The sequence below is a fragment of the Astatotilapia calliptera genome, chromosome 12 (genome assembly GCF_900246225.1).
Source record: "Astatotilapia calliptera chromosome 12, fAstCal1.2, whole genome shotgun sequence".
NCBI classification, from domain to species: domain Eukaryota; kingdom Metazoa; phylum Chordata; class Actinopteri; order Cichliformes; family Cichlidae; genus Astatotilapia; species Astatotilapia calliptera.
Genome location: NC_039313.1, coordinates 1,317,337 through 1,339,883, shown reverse-complemented (window position 1 = coordinate 1,339,883; position 22,547 = coordinate 1,317,337). Strand labels below are relative to the sequence as shown.

The 22,547-nt window shown below is 42.4% G+C and overlaps 1 protein-coding gene across 1 annotated transcript; it reads left to right on the top strand.

Moving 5' to 3' along the window:
• The first annotated feature begins 1,779 nt into the window (after positions 1 to 1,779).
• Positions 1,780 to 19,668, top strand: npdc1b (neural proliferation, differentiation and control, 1b). The gene is made up of 9 exons (XM_026188016.1): positions 1,780 to 2,278; positions 8,852 to 9,016; positions 11,601 to 11,690; positions 11,781 to 11,975; positions 13,646 to 13,712; positions 14,706 to 14,787; positions 17,119 to 17,198; positions 17,302 to 17,401; positions 18,915 to 19,668. Exons 1-9 carry the CDS (start codon positions 2,209 to 2,211, stop codon positions 18,984 to 18,986), a joined length of 921 nt encoding a protein of 306 aa, XP_026043801.1. The 5' UTR covers positions 1,780 to 2,208; the 3' UTR covers positions 18,987 to 19,668.
• Positions 19,669 to 22,547: the final 2,879 nt, after the last annotated feature.

Sequence of the window (22,547 nt, the reverse complement as noted above, 5' to 3'; positions counted from 1 at the left end):
AGTCTGGGGAGATAACTCGCATTTAATATTCTGCTCTTGCTCTTTCAAGCACAGCAAAGCAGACGAATAACTCTTCAACAAGTGACAGGTGTTCTGTCTCCCCGTTAAGAATGCCGACAGGTGTTGAGCTTGTTGGCGTTTGTATAACTGAGTCACTGTTGTAACTAACAGGAAAAGTGTCTGTTTCCTTTAAAGCCTGGAGTGACCTGTAGGACTTGTTCATCCTAATGAATAATAACACTCAGGTTTTTGTCTTTACTGTTTCACAAAGTGAAATAATCAAATCACTTGAATTATATTTATCTAATGAAACTCTGAGCTAATGCTGATTTGACTCTACTCTTTGGAAGAAGCGAGATTAAAGAGGAGAACGAGCACATCGAGGCCTGAAGACGCACTTATTTCTTCTCTGTAGATACAATCCAACAGGAAAGGAGGCAGCAGGAAACAATAAAATCCAAATTCATACTGTAACACACGAAAAATGAGCAGAGAGAGGGTCCACAGTGTGCAGGTGGTGCTGGCTCCTTTGTTGTTACTTGCTGCAGTTTCTAACTGTGGAGGCCTACGACTCAATCTTCAGATGATGTCTCCTGCTCATCATCTTCATCATCATCTTCCTTTCTGAGGAACATAGGTCGTTCTCCTCCTCTTGGTCGTGACAGCTGCTCAAATGCAGGCGAAAGACCATGGGAGGAGTCCCTGGAAATATGGGCAGCCAGGTCGGGAACATTGATGCAGATATCAGGGAGCAGGAAGTAATCCAGTCATTTTTGGTTTTAAGAACCATGACTTTTAACAAAGGTCTTCTGAGTAATGCATTACTTTTTTCTGAGTAATGACTCCAACACTGATCACAACAAAGAGGGCAAACACCTCCAACATGCACCAACATGTGACCACACAGCATGAAGTTCATTTGCATGAATGTAATGATGGTGATCAGCATCATCGGGGTGTTAGACCGCACATAACCTGATTATCAACTGAATCATAAGTGATAATGATAAAAGTGATAAAAATAATAATAATAATTTAAAAAATTAATAATAATAATAATAATAATAATAATAAAAATTACTAATAATAATAAAAATAATAATAAATAATAATAATAATAATAATAAAAATAATAATAATAATTTAAAAAATTAATAATAATAATAATAATAATAATAATAATAATAATAATAATATATAAACCAAGTGCAGAGGACACCTTATGGCACTAACTTCATGAACTCTTCGTGGAGATGATCCTCTGCGGTGTCCTGGCAGGCCCCCTGAGAGCAGCGAGAGTGGAGACTTGGTGTTGTGGGTGGAGTAAGATGACTCGAGCAGAGCGTGTGTTCAGTCCACGTCCCTCCTTTTGTACCCAGTGATGTGTTTCCACCCTTCCACATGTTTCTGGGATCAGTGTAGTAAAAATCAAAATAACCGTGTAGCACATGTTTCCGGTTTGTGCATTTCCTTGTTGCTTTCATTCCCACCGGATCTCCGGGTGTAAAGATTAAGTCGACTGTGTTTCCTCTATTTCTTTGTATTTGACGGAGATGGTTTAAGAAATTTGTTGAGTGGACATAATGCCCCACATGTCCAATCGCACATTGCTCGCCTGGTTACACCAGGTTAGCTACAGACCATACAAAGGAGTAGTAGGGCCACATTAAGAAAAAACAATATCATTTTGAGATAAAACTCGAAATTATTTAAAAGAAAAAAGATATAGTTACCATTTCAAGACAAACAGCTGGACCCTCTGAGTGACATCAGGCTCCAGGCTCGGTTTAACAAGGATTTAAAGGGTTTCTCTTTTTGCACACAAACATTGTGACGATGAGTATAAAAACATGTGATTCTGCATAAAGTGATATCGGACTTTAGACGCGTTTGATGTCAGCGGCAGGTGAAGGCCGTGCAGCGTGCTTGCGTCATAGCCTGGCGTCGTTCTGCCACAGCTGAGCCTCAGCAGCAGCAGCAGGGACTGCTGTCCGGTAGGAGCAGGGCCGGAGGAAAATGCAGACATCCTGCGGAAAACACGCAGAGCAGCGTCCCGACGACACTCGCTGATCCTCGTGTCTTCGCCGTTTTTCGTTATTGCTTTGTCTTCTTGCGTCCCTCTCCTCTCTAAACACCGGAGGATGGGGGAATGATCAGTGCCGCCACCATCTCCCCGTCCTCCGCCTTCGTCTGGTGTCTGTGCCCAGGATGAGGGCTCGTCTGCTCGGACACACGGTGGTGTTCGTTGCCCTTTTGGCGCTGAGAAGCTGCCTGGCAGGTAAGGAGACGCATTTGGAGGCTTTATGAAACCGCGCGGGGCCTCCGGCACTGCGCACCATCACCCTGGGAACAGTTCTCATTGTGGAGGTGCTCTCTACAGAAATCCGTCTATGAGGATGACATCTAATGGGCATATGTTAGCCCAGTGAATATATGAAGCCAGTTACTGTTTGCTCCATTCAGTGTGTATATTGCTGTGTATATTATGGGATTTCACTCTAAAGTGATTTGATGTTGTCAGCCTGCAGGGACAAAGTGTTTATCCTAACGGGGATTGTCTGTTTTTACCTGCATATACTGATTTATTTGAAGATGACTCAGATGACACTGAGTCAGTAACAGCTGCCGTATGAAAAAGAAGTTAAAGGTGACGCTACAGCATAGCTTGTAATGGTTGCATCATGCTGGTCGTCACTGAGTCTTTCGTTTCCAGGGTTAAGATGTGCACATATGTTTGCTGGGCTGTAGTGCATGCATGCCAGCGCAGTGCAGACAGTGGGGGTGGTACTACAGTAGTTCTGGGGTATTCTCACCCTGTGATGTGTGGTGTTGTGTCAGGCTGGAAGAGCACAACTGCACAGATCCTATTAGGCAGCGAAGAGGAAGAATATGTTTTCCAGGTGTTGTTCCACATGCATTTGTTAGCAAATCTGTTATCTAAACAGAGTTTGTTTGCTGTGGCCTGGAGGTTCTCAGGAGCACATTCCTGATGTCACAGCTGAAGAGCTCCCTGTCACAGACGTCAGCGGCCACGTAGAGTCATGCTGATGACACAGGTCTGAAGTTCCAGTTCCTTTTATAGCTCATATCTATAGATCTGTGATGCTTTTAAAATCAATATACATCATTTAAAAAAACAGCTGTTTCTGTTTCCAGTGGTGGATTAACCCACATTTGGTGCTTTAGTTATTGTGTGTGGCAGAATGGGGGTACATACAGAACTGATCCATAACATATCACAGTCTGTGTGTTCAGTGAAAGAACATGCCGCTCAGTTCACCGTGGTAGCCCACTGTGTCTAATACTTCATGGACAACAATGGTTTTATGGGCATTAATGGCCATTTGTAAATTAGCGCTTGCTGGATGCACAAACAACCTGAACGCCTAAAACGTGCCAGGGATCAGCTGGTGTTCTTATCATGTAGTATCTTTATTCAAACAAAGGTTCAAACGAGTGTTTGTCAGATGAACGAACTGTTAAAAATCTCGGTTCTTTCAGTTTAGACACGTCAGGCCCGTAGCGATGACTGTTGATGAGCTAAATCTAGACTCCTGTTCGGGGTGTTCGACCACAACCTGATTATGGACCGTGCTGTGTGATGGAGACCACAGCTGCTGTCTTATTTCTGTGCAATGTGCTTGGGTAACATATGGGCACTCTGCCTAATGAGTGGGCATTTAAAAAGTGATTTTTGAATAATTAAAGGTTTTCAAGTAAATGTTGAAGTCTCCGTAGCAGTTAATATTCCTAAAGAGGGATGTTTTTGCTGTACTGGAAATAAAAATGATAGAAATGTATTCATTTGCTTCTCATTGCCTGATTTATTTTAGCTTCGTTTTTGTTTGTTTGTTTTTTAGGTATAACGTGTAAATCCACTAGACTGTGTTATGTTTAGCAAACTGTAACAGTCAGAAAACAAAATGCGAACTACCTTTGCACAACTTTATAGAAAGTATGGCGATCCAATCTCATTCTACACATGGAGCTGTTAATGCTTAATTAGGTCAATGCCAGTTTGATGCAAGCTGTTATAGTTAAAGACTTACAGTAACGAGGAAATACACCAAGTATGCTGATCCCTCTAAAAAACCCTAAAATATTTTGGTGTGCTGTTTCTTTACTACCCATTTGAGATTTGTAAGATTTTTATCAGAAGAATTCTTATTATATTTCTGTTTTATTTGTAACACATCACATTTTATTATATGTGTTTATTTCTATGTGTGTGTGATTATTAAATGGCCGCATACTCACATACATATTTATGTAAATGAGGGAAGGTAGTCAGGACTAATCTGATTACACTACCAGAAGGAGAGATTGTAGACAGGAGTACAGCTACAAGGAATACAAAGAATTCCACAGGGAAATGGGAACCAACAGGCCAGGAAAGCCACAACACCAAACACCTGCACACGGTCACACAAGTCCTTAGGAACTGATACAGTGGGAAGAACCAGGATCAGACAGAGGCTCAGGCAAGTCCCGAGAAGTCAGCTGAATGCTAAAAACAATCTGCCTGTCGTCAGATACCCTTCATAACCAAGCGGCACCATCATGGAAGGGCTGGTCCCTGCACAGCATGTCCCACGGGCAGACAGAAGAAGTTATACTGAGAAATCCTACCAGTGGCTGGACTGAAAGACAGCACAGAGGCACTAATCATGGCAGCACAAGCTCTGAGCACAAGATCCATAGAGGCTGGGGTCTATCACACCAGGCAAGACCCCAGGTGCAGGCTGTGTAAAGGCGAGACAATCCAGCAGGGTGCATGGCATACATGGAGAGCCATAACATTACTGACTGGCATAGTAATACAGGAACATTTGTGCCGAGTATAGTCCTGGGATCAATTAGCCAGTGACTGACGAAGCCCCATGCCACCCTAAAATCATGGTTGTAAGTGTTAAGCTGACCATCTGTCTGTCCATCTGGCCTAGATACAGCAGGCTGCCCTGACTGGCCCACCAAGTTTATTATGGTAGGAAACAGTTGATGCTGTTCTCTGATCCCTGTTGGTCTGCAGGTGCACATTAAAAAAATGGTAAATGGCCTGTATTTATATAGCGCTTTTCTAGTCCCTAAGGACCCCAAAGCGCTTTACATATCCATTCACACACACATTCACACACTGGTGATGGCAGCTACATTGTAGCTACAGCCACCCTGGGGCGCACTGACAGAGGCGAGGCTGCCGGACACTGGCGCCACCGGGCCCTCTGACCACCACCAGTAGGCAACGGGTGAAGTGTCTTGCCCAAGGACACAACGACCGAGACTGTCCAAGCCGGGACTCGAACCAGCAACCTTCCGATTACAAGGCGAACTCCCAACTCTTGAATCAAGATCGTTTAAGTGTCTAAACGATCTTTGGGGACTCGGAATTCAGGAATAGAAACCAATATTATTGGCAAACAGATCTGAAGTTCCTTTGTCTTTTAAGGAAACACACTTAGTTATTTTCATCTACGGTGTGTGAAGGTTTGTGGATTCATCACTGACGTCTGAACCTCAGACAAATAGTCAACACAGTCAGAACTATGTGGGACATCCACTCTTCCATTAAGGCCCTTTCTGAAACAGTAAATGTATCAACAGAAGTCCCAGATGTGTCTCTCAGGTGCTATGTAATGTCTTTGCCAGATTGTTTTCCTACTTCTCTAGAATGTTACATTCAGATATAGTTCATCAGCTGCAGATAGCTGTTTAGGCTTGCCACTTTTTTCCATCTATTTATCCAATGTCCTCAGAATACTTAAGCGACTCCATGCCAAGATCTGGCAAATGTTAAGCTAGTGGATATGGAATACCTGACTTTAAAGTGCAATTCTTTTTATTTATCCAGAGGACAGCAATGTAACATTTCGAGTGTTGTGTACATTCCCACCTCTGCAAAGGATGCACCACATGATCAGTAAGCACAAAAACACACATTTGGACAGTGTTCGCATCATTCTAGGAGAATGTAATCACTGGAACGTTTGAAAAAGCACGCCAAAACTGTTACAGTAACATCAGGAAGGCATGCACTGAACCAAGCCTTTGGTAAATCTGACCATGTGACATGTCTGCTAAGATCTGCCTACATCAGACAGCTAAAGGCTAGCCTAGTCACAGTGAGAGCTATTAATACCAGGACAGAAAGTGCACTGGTGCCACTGGTACTCATGTGCTGGCCTGCTGTACCTGGATAGCAATAGAACCTACGCTTTTCCTGGATTACAGTTCTGTCTTCAACACAATCAGACCAGGAAAGTTGGACTTTCTAACCTCCAGAGCAGAGGTGTTCAGGATGGGAGGCAGGGTCTCCTCTGAGCTCACCGTCAGTCTCAGCCCTAAACTCTTCACCCTGTGCGTCCATGACTGTGTTGCCACCTAGCTTGACACTGGCAGGATCGAGTATGCTGATGACACGAGCATCCTGGGCCTCATAAAGCTGCCGGAGGAGTCCAGTTACAGGCACGTCATCTAAAACATCACGGCCCAAACAGAGGAGAATGACCTCTTCAACATAGACAAAACATCTGAAATAAGCGTAAGATTTCAGGAAAAACGCAACTAACTAAAATAAAGAATAAACTGAACTCTGATCGTGGAAAATAACTGAAGTAAAACAAGTGCTTATGTGAAGAGGTGGTACAGGAGTGGACTGACACACGGCTGTGGGGGTCCCTGTGGTACCAACTCTATCATCAGAGATGGTTATCATCCAGGTCACAGCCTCCTCTGAACATCCAGCCTGAGCCGAGCAGAGTCTGATGATATGCACACAGCACGCTTCCATAACAGCTCCTTTCCTACCACAGTATTACTGATGGGAGAAACAAAATAAGGACAGACACACGCACAATCTAATTTAGTTGGTGCAATACACATTTCAACATGCAATACATCTCTAAATGACAAAGGTTTTCTCATACCACAGCGCTCTCTGAAACTACTTGACATGTTTTTTTTCTACCTATGTTTATCTGACCCTGACTCTCAGCTCTGCACAGTATTTTCTATGTACCCACATCTAGTGTATGTGTACAAATGACAAATAAAACACTTTATGTGTATCTTTAAAGGCTATTTGGGAATCATCTTGTTAATACAAAAATTAGTTTTACACATGTTAAACTGTGTGTGTAGACACAACAGCCCTTCATAGTTGGCTTTTTGATGCTTGAATAATTTATACATCACCATTAACTCTGTTAACTGACTTAACACACACAAAAACTGTTTGTTCAGGTGCAAAGATTAGACTGAAACGGTTGAAAAAGCAGCCAGTGTCCATAAAAACGACATTCCAAAGCCTGGAGAGCTGTTGCTTGGGCAGATGTTCCAAAGACAGGAAGTGCAGTGGTACAGACCAGAACATCTGGTTTAACAAGCTGTACCACCACATCTGTTGTATCTGTCTGCTTGTTCATTACACACCACTGTACAGTTGTGTACAATGTTGCTGTTTTTCCCCTAAACCTCTGATGAGAAAGCCTAATTTCTGCTATTGGACACCAAAGAAATGTCAACTTTCACAAATTATGCAAACATGCAAAGCACTTAGCTGTGTCTCAAATCAAAGACATTTCTTCTGGCTTTTTTAAACTACAAAACAAACAACTGGACAGTCTGGGCAATGAGCTATTTTATACATTTAGCTCTTACAGTTTAAGTCCAAAGAGTTGTGCTGGCAGACTTCCTTATTTGTCACAGCAGCTTTTTCTTCATCTCATAGAAAAACAGTTAAACATGTGACTTCTTTCACTGAAGATCAAAGTGGGCTGTATGTGGCCCACAGTGTAAAACGACTCTGACACCACTGGCTTAAAGCTCCCTTAAAACTTATCAGGCTAATTGTTAGTTGGAAGGAATACACAAAGAGATGAAAGGGCTTCATTAAGACTTTGCTCAGTACTTTATATTTTTATAAATATTTAGAAAATTAGCACCAAACTGAAGAGAATATCTTGTTTGATATATTTGTCCCTTAAAGACTTTTTCAAAAATATTATTAAAATGCTACAAACAGTGCTTAGCCTCGCACATAGAATATCTCAGAGTACTTTAGCCCGGCTCGTTCAGCTCCTGTGTGGGTTTGTGATGCATAAAGAAAAAAAGTTAGCAGCTTGTTTCCTGATCTGACAGAAACTTGTTCATTTGCAAACAGACGTGTAGTTTCTGTAGAAGTCTGTCAGGAAAAGACACGTTTTTGGGCTCATTTGCTAATTTCATTTTCTGTTGAACACGATGAGATGAGCGTTTTGTAAGGTCCTCATTAGCATTCAGAAGTGTATAAAACATGCTTCAGGACGGTCCTGCTTAATCACCTGTTTGACAAGTTGGTACCATTGAGGGTCCAGTGTCACTTTGTTGGTTTCACTTACAGATCTCTGCTTGTCTGAGGAGACTTTCTGTCTTTTTTTGTTTTTACACTCAGTGTAATGTAGCACGGCTCAGTTACCGTCACAAGTCTGTCAGAGTAGCTGTTCTCTGTTTCCACTAAGTGAATATTTGTTAGAAATTCAAGCTGCTGGAGAAGAATATCATGTGTTTTTATGCCTCCATACTGGTGCTAACCAACAGAGGAGGCGTCACTCTGTTGGCATGTTAACACATGTCTAAGATCTAAAACATACATAATGAATTGTGTGCTGTTGTAATGATTCTGTCACTAATGGCCTGAGAGAGGATTTCACTGTAAATCCAGGGAGCAAAATGTGACCACTGAGATGCTGAAATAAAAACGTAATTAAAGTAAAATAAAAATTCTAAGTGTAAAATGAAAATAGAAACGTGAGACGTCTTCACTTCAGAGTATTTTGAAAAATAGTGCTGTGCTGTGTCGTATGTTCATGTACAGGTTCTCCTCTGTGCCCTCGGAGTTTAGAATGTGCCCTGGCAGGAAGACACTTCTGCCGGCCTGGCAGCTCCCACTGTGGGCCTTGTCTGCGCCCCCTGGTGGAAAACTCCCGTGGACGCTGCGTGGTCAAGAGGAGACATGCTCCTCACACTCATTCTGTTAAAGGTAGGTGCTCCTACCTCATATTACTCAGACTCTTTTCACAGGATGACCAGAATGTTCTGTATTCACGCAATTAGATTCTGTATTCCAACTTTTAGTGCATATTAGTTCCTGCAGAACATGCATTAACTTTTTGTACAAGATCTTCCAACAGGTAACCTGAGATATAGTAAATATGTGAGAAGTCATGGGAGTCATGTTTGACCAGGACATGTCCTTCAACGCACATATTAAACAAATATGTAAGACTGCTTTCTTCCATTTGCACAACATCTCTAAAATTAGAAATATCCTGTCTCAGAGTGACGCTGAAAAACTAGTTCATGCATTTATTACTTCCAGGCTGGACGACTGTAATTCATTATTATCAGGAAGTCCTAAAAACTCCCTGAAAAGCCTTCAGCTAATCCAAAATGCAAGAGTCCTGACAGGGACTAGAAAGAGAGAGCAGATTTCTCCTGTTTTGACTTCCTGTTAAATCCAGAATTCAAAATCCTGCTCCTCACATACAAGGTCTTAAATAATCAGGCCCCATCTTATCTTAATGACCTTGTAGTACCATATCACCCTATTAGAGCACTTCGCTCTCGCTCTGCAGGCCTACTTGTTGTTCCTAGAGTATTTAAAAGTAGAATGGGAGGCAGAGCCTTCAGTTTTCAGGCCCCTCCTCTGTGGAACCAGCTTCCAGTTTGGATTCAGGAGACAGACACTATCTCTACTTTCAAGATTAGGCTTCAAACTTTCCTTTTTGCTAAAGCATATAGTTAGGGCTGGACCAGGTGACCCTGAATCCTCCCTTAGTTATGCTGCAATAGATGCACTGGGTGTTTCTTCTTTACTCACTGTGTGTTAGTAGACCTCATACAATTCTGAAGAATTTCTCAGGTTTTGAACATTGAAACCAGTTTTTCCAGTAACAAAGTATTAAATCTTCAGTTCCTAATTGGTGGTGTGACTGGTGCACTGATGGTGATAGAGGGAATCTGAGTGTCTGTAACATCCATCATAATGGAGCTGCTAACTAAACGAGAGTTTGAGTGGTGTGCTGAGGAAGAGGAGATGAAATCCCTGAGAGTGGGATGATGACCAAACACTGCACAGACCAAAGTCACTCAGACTGTGTGTAGACGTGCAGGTTCTTTCACTCACTGCTGGACTGAGCCTGGCAGTTTCTGGGTTGAAAGTTGAAGTCCGTATTATAAGTGTGGTGTCAGTGACCAGAGAGTGAGGTGAAAAACAATGTAACAAAGATGGGTCATTAACATTTGTTCCATAAATACTAGTACTACATACATGCATATATTGATTAAAGAAGTATTATTAATCTAACTTCTGGATCTGTTATATTGTTGCAAGTTGTGACGTTTGTCTCTCTGTTCATTAATATGGCCACACCTCTTTGGTAGAGTTGGAGAAGTGAGTGCGTACAGACGGTTTGGACAAATGAAGCTCCGCACTGGAAACACAACGACTGCCTGCAAACAACTCATTTAACCGATTAACAATTTCCTTAGAAGCAGTTCCACATGTTCCATGTTGTCATGTTTCAACTAACTCGTTGTTGCTGGATGTTCACTGTGTGTGTGTGTGTGTGATGAAACATACTTCATAATGAGGGTGATGCCTCCCAGGAAAATGGCCCAGAAGACCCAGAGCATCTGCAGCCCTCCAACAGTACTGAAGACTCAAAGCCATACATCTCCATGACAACTGCGTGACCACTCCAGCAGAAGGAGGGAGGCCTCAGACTCAGTGAGCCCTCATGGTCAAAGGGCAAGAGCCCTAGAGAACCAGAGGTCAGCTCTCCTGGAGCACTGGCATGTCTCTCACACGGCACACATACAAACATACCGAAGATGCAGGAGCCCATTGCTCCTCCCACTCGTCACTGTTGGGAGTGATATGTTGGGTGCATGTGTTGGTGTATATGAGTGTAGGAGGTGCAAAGGCAGCTTATAACTGCAAACAACAGTGCTATTAAAACTGTGAAGCTGTTCACCCTGTGTACATCAGCACAACTCTGGTCATACCACCTACTCCATACTGTGCTTGGATGTATAAGTAGGAGACAACACGGAGCAGTAGCTGATGATTTTGTGGTATGGGGTAAATATCCATACCACAAAACTCACACACATACACACCCCAAGTCCAGCACCCTGATCCATGAGAGGCCGATCCATGTGCAGTCTGTGTAAAGATGCACTCCCAGGGTGGTCGAGAATGGCCGACCTATCATCCTATTCCAGATACAGACAGACAAAATGACAGTGGTGGTAGACAAACAGAAGAAGACGGCCGTACTGATCGATGCAGCGATACTGAATGACAGCAACATCAGGAAGAAGGAACAGGAGAAGCTGGAGATGTACCAAGGGCTCAGAGAAGAGCTGGAGAAGATGTGGGTGAAGGTAACTGGTCCCAGTGGTAATTGGAGTACTTGGTACAGTGACCCCCAATCAGAGATCTCTGTCCAGAAGAGCGCAGTCCTAGGAACAGCTAAGATACTGCTCGGTGGTGGACCTGAGCTTTAGTAAACAAATGTTTAGATGAAGATGGTAAGAATCCTGGTGTTGTGTTCCTCCAGATAAAGTGAGCCCATACCCTGAGCTCGATGAGGAGATTGACTTTCTCTCTGCAATCATCAGGGAACAGAGACCCGAGTCCTACAGCTCAGGTATTACACTCTTCTTCTTATCCATATTTGCTATGTGACAAAATTCCCTAATGAAGTAATAAATCCACACTCTTTACTTTCTGGTATTAGCCCCATCCTCCCAGGAGATCACATCCAAGCAGTTTGAAGAGCATGGCTACACTCACAGAGCATCTTCTGTGGAACAGCCTCCTACTCAGAGTGTCCTGCTAACTAGCATCGCTTCACCCACCCCTAGAAACCACACTGCCGCTCTGAGCAGTCCCATCATCCTCCGCTACCCTCCTGACGACCATGTCTTCATCAGTAAGTCTTTCTGTCCTTGAGTTAGGACCCAGCTTAATTTCAAGAGAGCTATAGAGTCGTTTTGAATAATAGAACAGAAGACGTCACCTTACAGAGGCCGCTGTGAGGATTCAACTTAAAAACTACTTTTCACCACATGTGTGAAAAAAGTAATTGTGCAGTAAAATGGATAAAGCTGACGCCTCCTCCTGATCTCGCTGTATTTCAGTCTACCAACATTGTCCTGAGTGCTGTGGTGTGTACTTAACACACACACACACACACTACAGGAGGTACCGTTTAATTAAACGAAATCGAGTTTGGGTTTATGTGCTGCTGCAAGAGGCCATGGTGTAAATCAGCGTCCCCAACCCCCGTTCCATGGACTGGTACCGGTCCGTGAGTCGTTTGGTACCGGGCTGGCAGAGCTGAGGCTCAGCAGGACGTTACTCTCAATGTTGTTGGCGCATTTCAGGAGGACGCTGCTGATACAGTTACACAATCACACGTTTATTATTATATTTACAAAACACCACAGTTTTTGTCTTGGTTGTTGTCATTTTGTTGTGTTTCTCTGCGACACCTTAAAGGTGTCCATGAAAATATTGTCTGACATTATACCGTCCGTGGAGCAAAAACGGTTGTGACTGCTGGTGTAAAAGTCTTAATCCAGTTGGACCATCATCATCCAGTAGAGCTCCAGAGAAATAGTTCTTGTCCCCTCCTCAAACTGACTTCCCTCTAGAATCGTGTGTAGCAGAAATGTACACCCGCATTAAAACCACAATCTTCACACATAACTTTTTAAATAAATCACTTTATCAACGTGAGACCTCATCAAAATGATCAAATATGCAATCATTTTCAGGATTTTAATCATTTAAGTGCCAATTTAGATTTGAATTATAAGTTATTCATTAAAAAACACATGAAAAAAACCTAATTATTTCCCATGTACTGAGCATTAAAGGGATGGGCCACAGGTGGGGCTTGGATATGTCAAATATTAGCAACACAGCTCTTTGATTGCATTAGTATCAGTGTCAGATTTTAATTTTTGCACCCTCTGGACACCAAAAATGGACACGCACAGTATTTGCAATAAAATCTTCAAACAAGTGCACGCGTCATTGGTACCAACAGACATAATCATGTGACAAAAATACGTAAAACCAGAGGGGATGATGAGAATTCCCCAAAAGAGATGCTGACTTGGATTTGCTATGGTCGGTGTGGGAGGCACATGCACTCAAGCACGGTGTGGGAGGCACATGCACTCAAGCACACATAATCAACAATTCAGCCTCCAGCCAAGTTCATGGGTTGTCAAATACACAGTTGTCAATAACTCGTCCTGATGTTATCATGGCATGTGTATCGAGTCAAACGAGATCTAAGCCCCGCCTACTTTAAAATCTTGGGACTGAACCTGAGTTTAATGCAGGACACGACAGAACTCAGACGTTGCTGTGATTAGTTCTGCCACACTGCATTACTGTTATCAATGTTGTTGTCTGTGCTGCTGCAGGAAACAGGCCTGACTCACTCACATCTATTTATTTTCAGCTGCTGTCCTTTCAGCTCTTCCCTCATTTCTCCAAGCTTTCACTAAAGGATCATGTCTTACTCTGATGTCTGCAGACCAGCAAACACTTCTATCATTCATGCTGTCTGTTGGTTTCTCCTCTCAGTCATGAGCAGCGTCGTCATTGTGGCAGGTTCCCTGGCACTGCTGGTAGCGTTGGCTTGCTGGGTCAGGTAAGCTTATTATTTTCTCTCTAAGGTGCTGCATAAACCAAAAGGTCCCCACTATCCCTCTCAGGAGTGGACAGGATGGCCTGCAGTTGCACTGTAGACGTATCCATCATCATTATAGTCATTCTGTTAGAGATGCTAAATTGATTGGAACCATTTGATTTACAGTATTTCCATGTAATTTATTGTTTTTCTTATAAATCTTAAAAAGAGATGACAAAGAAACAGAGCTGTTCAATGTGCTCAGAGAGAGAACAGGAAACTGTACGGACAAAAGTATTTGCCAAACGTCTTAATCTTTAAACTCAAGTGTTTTCCTTCCCTTTAGATTCAGACACCGACTGAGCCCTCCAGGCTTACACACACACTTCCTTAACCCAGTGTTTTTGGGTTTTTAGCTGTAAACTTTGCCCCACTCTGAGATCCTAAGCACTCTAGAAGAGGCAGTCACATAGAAGCACACATTTTTATATTTTTCTGAATTGACTTTCCCTCACTAGTCTACCCATCCCTGCCAGTTCCAGGTTTCCCGGGAGTACGTTGTTGGAAACTGTGGACAGTCTTCCTTTCATTACACCACTACAGGATGGAGGTTTTTATGGTCTGAGAGTCATTTGGGTGACACACTACACATACTTATCACTGAGACGTGTTCTGTGAAGATTGATGGAGAAAAAAAATCTATTTTTAAATGAATCTGAAAGATAACAAAATATTGAAACAGACAGTTTTCAGACCTGCGATGTACTCTGTGGTTTCTTAAGTCTTCTTCGTGGCTTGTTTGCATGTAAGTCACAGAGAGCTGAGCTGTTCCAACCATACTGGGAACAACAGAGTCAAGAGCTGCCTCTTGTTGTGAAATTCATGAGATAATGTGTTTTGAACGTTAACTGTCATTGTTAATGTGTTATAATACAACTTATCAGCTCTTTTCAGTCAGCTCCAAATGTTTCACTATGTGTGTTTTGTTGTGTTTATTTTGTTTTATTGTTACAGGTTTCAGAAATATGTTCATATCAATCAGAAAGTGGACTACCCTTCATCTGGACTGATGAGTGCTCAGGCATTCGAGAATTTGGTGAGGAAACGATGTGACTAAATGTTTAGGAGAAAACACACTGAAAATACTTTTCAGTGTGTTTATTTGTCTCAGATCACCACTGCCTTCAATGCTGAGCGATGCAAGGATCTAAACTCTACCACCAATGCTCCACATGCAGTTCATAATCTGAGTGCTGTTTAGTGAGCATAAATGTACACAATGTAAACCCGAAACGCCTTAAACAAAAATCTTAACCTGATGAACTGTATAGAAACAGGAAACACAGGATCTGAGATATTTGGCCCTTCAGTTTCCACCTGCTGCTCACAGGAGCCTCGTCAGAAACGGCCCCGGTGAAAGAATTGTTCGCCAGAAGCAGCTCTTAACCCTTCAAAGTCCGACATCGAAGTAATCGCTGGAAAATTCAATTTTTGGAAAATGCTGTAATTATTTGAAGTTTATATTTTTATCATATTTGCTACATCAGACTTTTTTTTGCAATGTATCAAATTTATTCTAAAAGAAATCCAGCAAACTGATGATGTAGAAGCCTCGAAAACTCAAATATATTGCACTTGGCTTTAATGATGTAAATAAGGGAGAAAACAGTAAGGTAACAGTAACTACATAAAAACTAGGCTGAAAATCAGTGAATTCTAAAATGACGACTCTCAATGTAACACTTGTGGTTTAAGTCATCACCAGTGTGTGAGAGATACTGAGATCAGGAGAGGCACCTTCTGTGGGCATCTGTAAAAAGTCATGATGGAGGCTCTGGGAGGGATTGGGGAAAACTGATGGAATTATGAATTCAGAAAAGTACCATCAGATTTGTTCACTGTTAAAGAGACTCCCTGGTGGATGTCTGCCTTTGGTTCTTATTCCTGGAAGCTGCTGTGCTCTGCTGTAGGTCCACTTGCCCTTCTTCTTCTTCTTCTTCTTCCTCCTTTCCTTCTAAGATTGTTCAGTCTCGAGTCTGCCATCGTATTGTTGCTCCCTGGTAGTTGACAGTACACACACCGAGTGGATCTTGGAGTACAGACGATCCCAGTGCGTTCTTCTTTGGCAAATCTCTCAAGCTCCTCTAGATTCGGTACTCTCCTGCTATGGATCGTGATCTTCATTTAATCCCACAGATGTTCAGTGTGATTAAAGTAAAATCTTTGTGCAGGCCAGTCAGGAATGTCCACTTGTTTCTTCTTCCGTTTTGGATTGTGTAGGAAGACAAAGTCATGATCCAGACCCATTTTTTGCTGATGAATGATAAAGGTGTTCTTTAAAAATCTTTATAAATATATGCTTCTTTCTTCACGATTCCTTCTACCTTGACAATATTCCAGTTCCAGCAGAGTATCTGACAGCTAGGATGGTGTAGGTGTTGATTTCCAGGTTATGTTCTTCCCATTCAGCTGACTCTTCAGGAGTCTGACCCTCTGCAGGTATTTGGTGGTTAGAGGGTTTCCTAGCGGCCTCTTCGTGGTTTCCATTTGCCTGAGTAGCCGTCCTCAATGTCTATATGTTGCTTTCTGGTAGTTCGATCCCCTCAGTTCTGTCTACCTTTCCTCTCTTTGTTACCATCCGACTATAATACTCTAGTTCGAATGACATTCCCACGTCATTGTTGTACATTCTAGTGGTGTGATCAGTGAGTCGATGTCTGGTTCACTCCTGCCATACAGCTTGATGTCATCCATGTACAGGAGGTGGTTAACAACTGCTCCATTCTGTAGTTGGTACCCATAGGCAGTCTTGTTAATGATCTGGCTGAGGCCCATACAGAACAGTAGTGGGAGATTTACCAAGCCCCCTGAGCTTGGTAAATCTTGTGCTATTGGCTAAAGCTTGGCCTCTAGTGTTGTACGCCACATTCCTAACGAATTCCTGATGAAGATTCTTAAGGTTCTGTTCTTTCTGCAGTTGTAGGCATTCCAGGATCCATGTTTGGGGCACTGAGGGGATTACTTGTAGTCAACCCATAGTTAAGGTTTGGTCCCTCTGGTGTTTCTGCCAGTTCCTTCCTGGCACCCACTCATGTATTGAGCCATGTGCCTGTTAATCTTAGCCGCTATGATGGAGCTTCCATGTGGTGCTGAGCCAAGTTATGGCCAGTAGTTGGACGGGACTGGTTCCTTCTGAGGGTCCTTGGAATCAGGACTGTCCTGCCTTCAGTTATTGTAGGTGTGTCTCATCCATGGACACTCTGGAGTGCAGTTAGCTTCTATAGCCGGTAGGCGTGAATCATGTCAGCGTCTGGTTGCTGTCCAACTCTTCGGGCTTGAGACTCTTTCTTGCATGTCCACTACTGTGATGGTTACTTGTTCAGGAAGGAACCTTCTCATCTCCCCTCTACCCCTTGTTTACTTCCAGCTTGGGGACAAGAAGCTGGCCCACAGTGCCCAAATGTACCACTACCAGCACCAGAAGCAACAGATGCTCTCCCTGAGAAAGTGAGTCACCCTCCCTGCACAGACATGTTCATCCTACCTTGGCATGTGTATCTCTATCCTGTCTCGCTGTTATCCTTGCTGAATATTTGTGTGTTCTCCGCAGACACAGGGTTGAGCCTAAAGTTCCTGACTCTGCAGCCTCAACAGATGAGGAGAATGAGGATGGAGATTTCACCGTGTATGAGTGTCCTGGACTTGCACCAGTGAGTAAACGCTGCATTCTTATCTCCACATTCAGTAAAAGTTCAACTGTGTCCACTGTGTCATTGTGATGGTGTAATGCTGAGTCAGTGGAATCCATCAACAAGAAATAAGGATAACATTAAGGCATAATGTGGGTACAGATACAGCCACTGAACCGACAGGACAGTTGTGAGTGTGTGACAGATTCCTGACTGATTACAGCTGATGTTTGGCGGTAACGATATTCCCCGCCTGTGATGTGAACGATGCAACCATGAGTAGTAACGCCGCTAAACAGCATTTAGGAAAACTGTTGGTGTGTATCCAAAAGCAGTGTGATGGTGCATCCATTTACACGCTGGCTGCACTGTATATTTATATCTTTTAAATTGGTTCAGGGATTCAGTAAACTCTGACACAACCGGCAGTTCTCACCATTTACACTTTCCCAGTAAGTTATCAGTCACAGTGGAAACGATCACAGTCATATCTGCTTATTTAAGTCGTCTGCCGCTAATCTTAGTGCATCGCTTTTGTGATGGCCTGTATTTATATAGCGCTTTACTAGTCCCTAAGGACCCCAAAGCGCTTTACATATCCAGTCATCCACCCATTCACACACACATTCACACAGTGATGTTAAGACTCTGGTTCAAAAATGTTGTGCTGTGAAAGGGACGCTCCGAATCCAGGTGCATGTCCTGCAAATAAGTGTCCAACCTGCAGTATTTAACTAGTTAGCTAGTTAGGCAGCTGTGGGTGTAAAAACTCCATGTGCTGACAGGTAAGAGAGAATTAGAAGTTATTAGCGTTCAACCTGGTCCTAATGAGCGACTGTGCAAACAGCACCCACAGCCAACACTTTGAGATATGAACATGGGAGATTATTTACAGCTGATACTGATTTTATACATTTTCTGTATCATTTCCTGGGATTGTGCAATCAAACCACCATCATCATCATCATCATTGTCATACCCGTCAACCTGAATTTAAGGAATAAATCACACAAAAGTTATGGGAAACTACAGGAACTGTCTGAATAATGACAATGAATAAATAAACCCTTTAATAAGTATTTTAAAAATTATTATGTAGATTATGTCATTTTTATGTAGCTGTCTTAACAGTAGTTTTACTAATAATGTATGGATTGCATAATACACAGCGTGTAATCCAGAAGAAGGTTCATTCAGCACTCACTGTGGCCGGGTTTGTATTGTCTCCAACGCTGTTTCTGTGTGAAGAGCAGGAAGGTTTCTCAGAGATTCTCTGTGCAACACTCGACCCTTTCAGCTGCTCTTTCAATCTTTCTGAACTCTGCAGAGTCAGAACAAAGACTTAGAGTCATGAGACGGAAAAGATGGAACACAAAACAAAAAATAAGAGCAAAGTAAGATCAAAGATATATGAGAAGCATAAGCAAACTAAGGAATAAACTGATGACATTAAACAATAACTGAACTTCCCAGGGCCAAGACAGGAAGTGTGTTAATCTAAGATCTTCCCCTCTGTCTCTTTCTTCTCCTTCAGACGGGGGAAATGGAGGTGAAGAACCCATTGTTTGACGACTCCACCCTCTACCTGCAGAGATTCCACAAATGAACCTGGACACAGAGACGTTTCATGCTCTAAAAGCAGCACCTGTATGTACAAATATTTACACGTCAGTTTAATTGTTCCAGTGCGCAGATCGGACACATACCCTAAACAGCCAAACTACATTTGGTTTTTCCCGTTTTGTTTACATATTTCTTTACTGTTTATTACACACATATGCAACCATACGTGCTCAGCATTTATGAGCTCACTGATAGAACAGGCTTTGCTTTTATTTCAGCATTTTTAAATGGATGTAATGTTGATATGAACACAACTCAGCTCAGCGACTTCTCTTGTGTGTTATGTACACATTGTTTTTCAGTTGATTTCCATCTCGCTGACACCATGTCTACATGCATCTGCATTCTTACAGTTCATCCAAGAAATTTAAATATTAGACAAAGATAACACAAGTAAATTAAATGTATAACTGAAGGTGTTTGTGATTAAGAGGGGAAAAATCCAAACCTGCACAGCCCTGTGTGATGAAGCGAGTGGGAATGTGGACTGGCGAGACAAAGGTTGAACTTTCTGGAAGGTGTGTGTCCCATTGCATCTGGTGTAAAAGTAACACAGCATTTCAGAAATGGGACATCATACCAGCAGTGATATATGGTGCTGCTGGTGTGACAGTCTGGGCTGTTTTGCTGTCTCAGGACCAGAAGACTTGCTGTGGTAAATGCAAACATGAATTCTGCCAACGACCAAAACATCCTGAAGGAGAATGTCCGACTATCTGTTTGTGACCTCGAGCTGAAGCACATTTGGGTTCTGCAGCAGGACAATGATCCAAAGCACACCAGCAGGTCCTCCTCTGAATGGGTTAAGAAACACAAAATGAAGACTTTGGAGTGGCCGAGTCAAAGTCAAGACCTGAATCTGGTTGAGATACTGTGGCATGACCTAAAAAGGTGGTTCATCCTCGGAAGCTGTTCTGTGTGACTGAATTACAAGAATTGTGCAAAGAGGAGTGAGACACAACTCCCCGACAGAACTGCAGAAGACTGCCAGTTATCACAAACTTCGGATTGCAGCGGCTTAACCAGTTGCGCGCACACACACACACACACACACACACACACACACACACACACACACACACACACACACACACACACACACACGTATAATTTGAAAATTCTGTATGAACTCAGATGGTCTTGTGTATTTGGTCTACAGCTGACATTGTGTTTTCATGGTTTTGTGAGCTGTAACTAGTGGCTGATATGTACAGGAGCTATCTTACCTCTCAGTCAGTCAGTGTGGCAGGACGTCCTGAGTACTGTGTCAAATGCACATCTGTTATTCGATTTCTTAATGTGAATTTGTATTTGTTGGGAAAAGACAATGTCATGTATAACACGTTAAACTTGATGCATTCGACTTTTGTACCCATTGTGACGAAAGCAGCGAGGAGCCACACCTTCACGTTCTACATCCCCGCCCAGTTTTACTTTGAAGAGGTCTCGACCTGCTGAGGCGTCAACAAAAATATGAGAAAAAAGGAAAATTACATGTAGCTGTGGACACGTCGCCATAAAAGAAACTTAAAATCAAAGAATCCGAACAAAAGAAACGACTGAGAATATTTTAAAAACGGCGCCGGCCACAGTCCCCAGAAATATACAACTTAAAGCGTCGCAGAAACAGCGTTCCCTTTATGCATCAACAGCTGCAGTGTGCGATTGCAGCCTTTTCCAACATTGAACTGATTCCAAAGCTTTTAAATTTACTCCCTGGGAGATGGGGACATTTTGAAATGTATTCTAGAGAAAGCAGAACATGTGTTGGCACACACTGGATCAGGTTTTCTTTCCTTTGTCAAATCTATGTTTGTGCATTTTACTTTGTCCTGCATAATAATCACTCAAAGAACATGAAGTTTGATTTATGATTTTATTTAAATATTATGGATTGAATATTACACTCACTGTTACGATATTTCCATCGATGCATAAATGCAAACGTGCAACAAATCCTCCCTTTATGATCGTTCAAACTGTTTACCTGCACTGTACAGAGTGTTTCTGTCATTCATCATCATGTAAAGGCCATCCATATAATTCAGCTGCCCGTGTTCCAGGGCTTTTACATTACACTGCATTAGTTTTATCCAATAACCTGCCTACTGAAGGTACAGTATGCAGTCCATGTAGTGGGCTCTGCCTAATAAAGCGCACCGTTATAATCAATGCAGAAATCTCCTTTTCTTTGCAGACTTCATAACGGTCTCTGTCACTAACAGCAGAAACTCTGGATTTTTATGTTGACTGGGCGTTCTCTGCTTTTCCTGTACTAGAGCTGTTCGTCTGACCTGGTTAGGACTTAATATGCACAGCTGCCTTTCTATATATGCTCATATCGCCCCACATAGCTCATAGATATTCTTCATACATGTAGAATGAGTGTCCAGCTGCAAACAGTGAATCAGTCCAGGAAACCTGGATGTAACCGCGTCTCTCAGGAAAGCCGCTGTCTGCGGCTCTTTCTTCATCCTGCTGCCGTCCTCCTCAGCCTGTGAGCACTTCCATACTGGAGGAACACATTAATCTGCACTGGAGCTGCTCATGTTCGAGTGTCCACGTCCAAACTCACATATGTACCAGGGAATATTAACACGGAAGCCCTTTACTATGTTAAACAGACTGTTGAATCCAAACCTCTTAAGCTTGTGCAGCAAAATGAGTCGTTGGATGAGGAATTACAAGAAGAGATGTAATTCTCATGTTGTTTGTCTTTGTAAAGACGTTCTGCAGCTCTGCTTCACCAGTGCTGAGCAAAAGCCCAGCTGGTTGTCTTTATTTGCTCCTTCTTTCTGTGTACAACAAGTCATTCTCTACATGAGCTACATGTGAGACTGTTTGAAGGCTAAGTGTTATGATTCTGTACATTTAGGACAACTTCATTACTTCATGTTTAGCATGCTTGTGGATATACCAGAGCTGAAAGAAATAAATATTTATATAATCGCTGTCTGAGTAGTTGTAAAGTGTTTGTTTTTCTTTCTTTGTTGGTTTTTTTGCATCATCTTAATCCAATATTTCATAGGTTAGCAAATATTTCTGTCCAATCTTAATTCAAGGAGGAATGTTTCTCTGGTATGAAACTGAACCCTGCTGTTTCACAAACCTGTACATATGCAGTAAACATGCACTGCATCGACATCAGCACTGTGACAACTATATATTATCTTTTTGTTTTTGTTAATAAAACATTGTATAAAAGTTTAAATATGATGGTAATGATTAAGACCTGAGCACTCTGTGAAAGCCTTACTGTATCTGCTCTGATTACTGATATTCAGGCAAATGCATGGTCTTCCTAAGGGCCTAAACATACTGTAAAACTCTACACATGCATCAGGTCTTTTGAGGATTTGGAGAATATAAAAAGGCTCCACAGCGCCACGTCTGAAAGTATTCCCAGCGTGCAGCTGACCATATGGTCCACAGCTGTAACAACCCAACACATAAAAAAACGCTGTGTGGGTCCGTGGTGCATCACACATGTCTTACTCTTTCAGGTACAGCTTCAAGGTGGTTGATCAGAGCCATCTCAAATTTT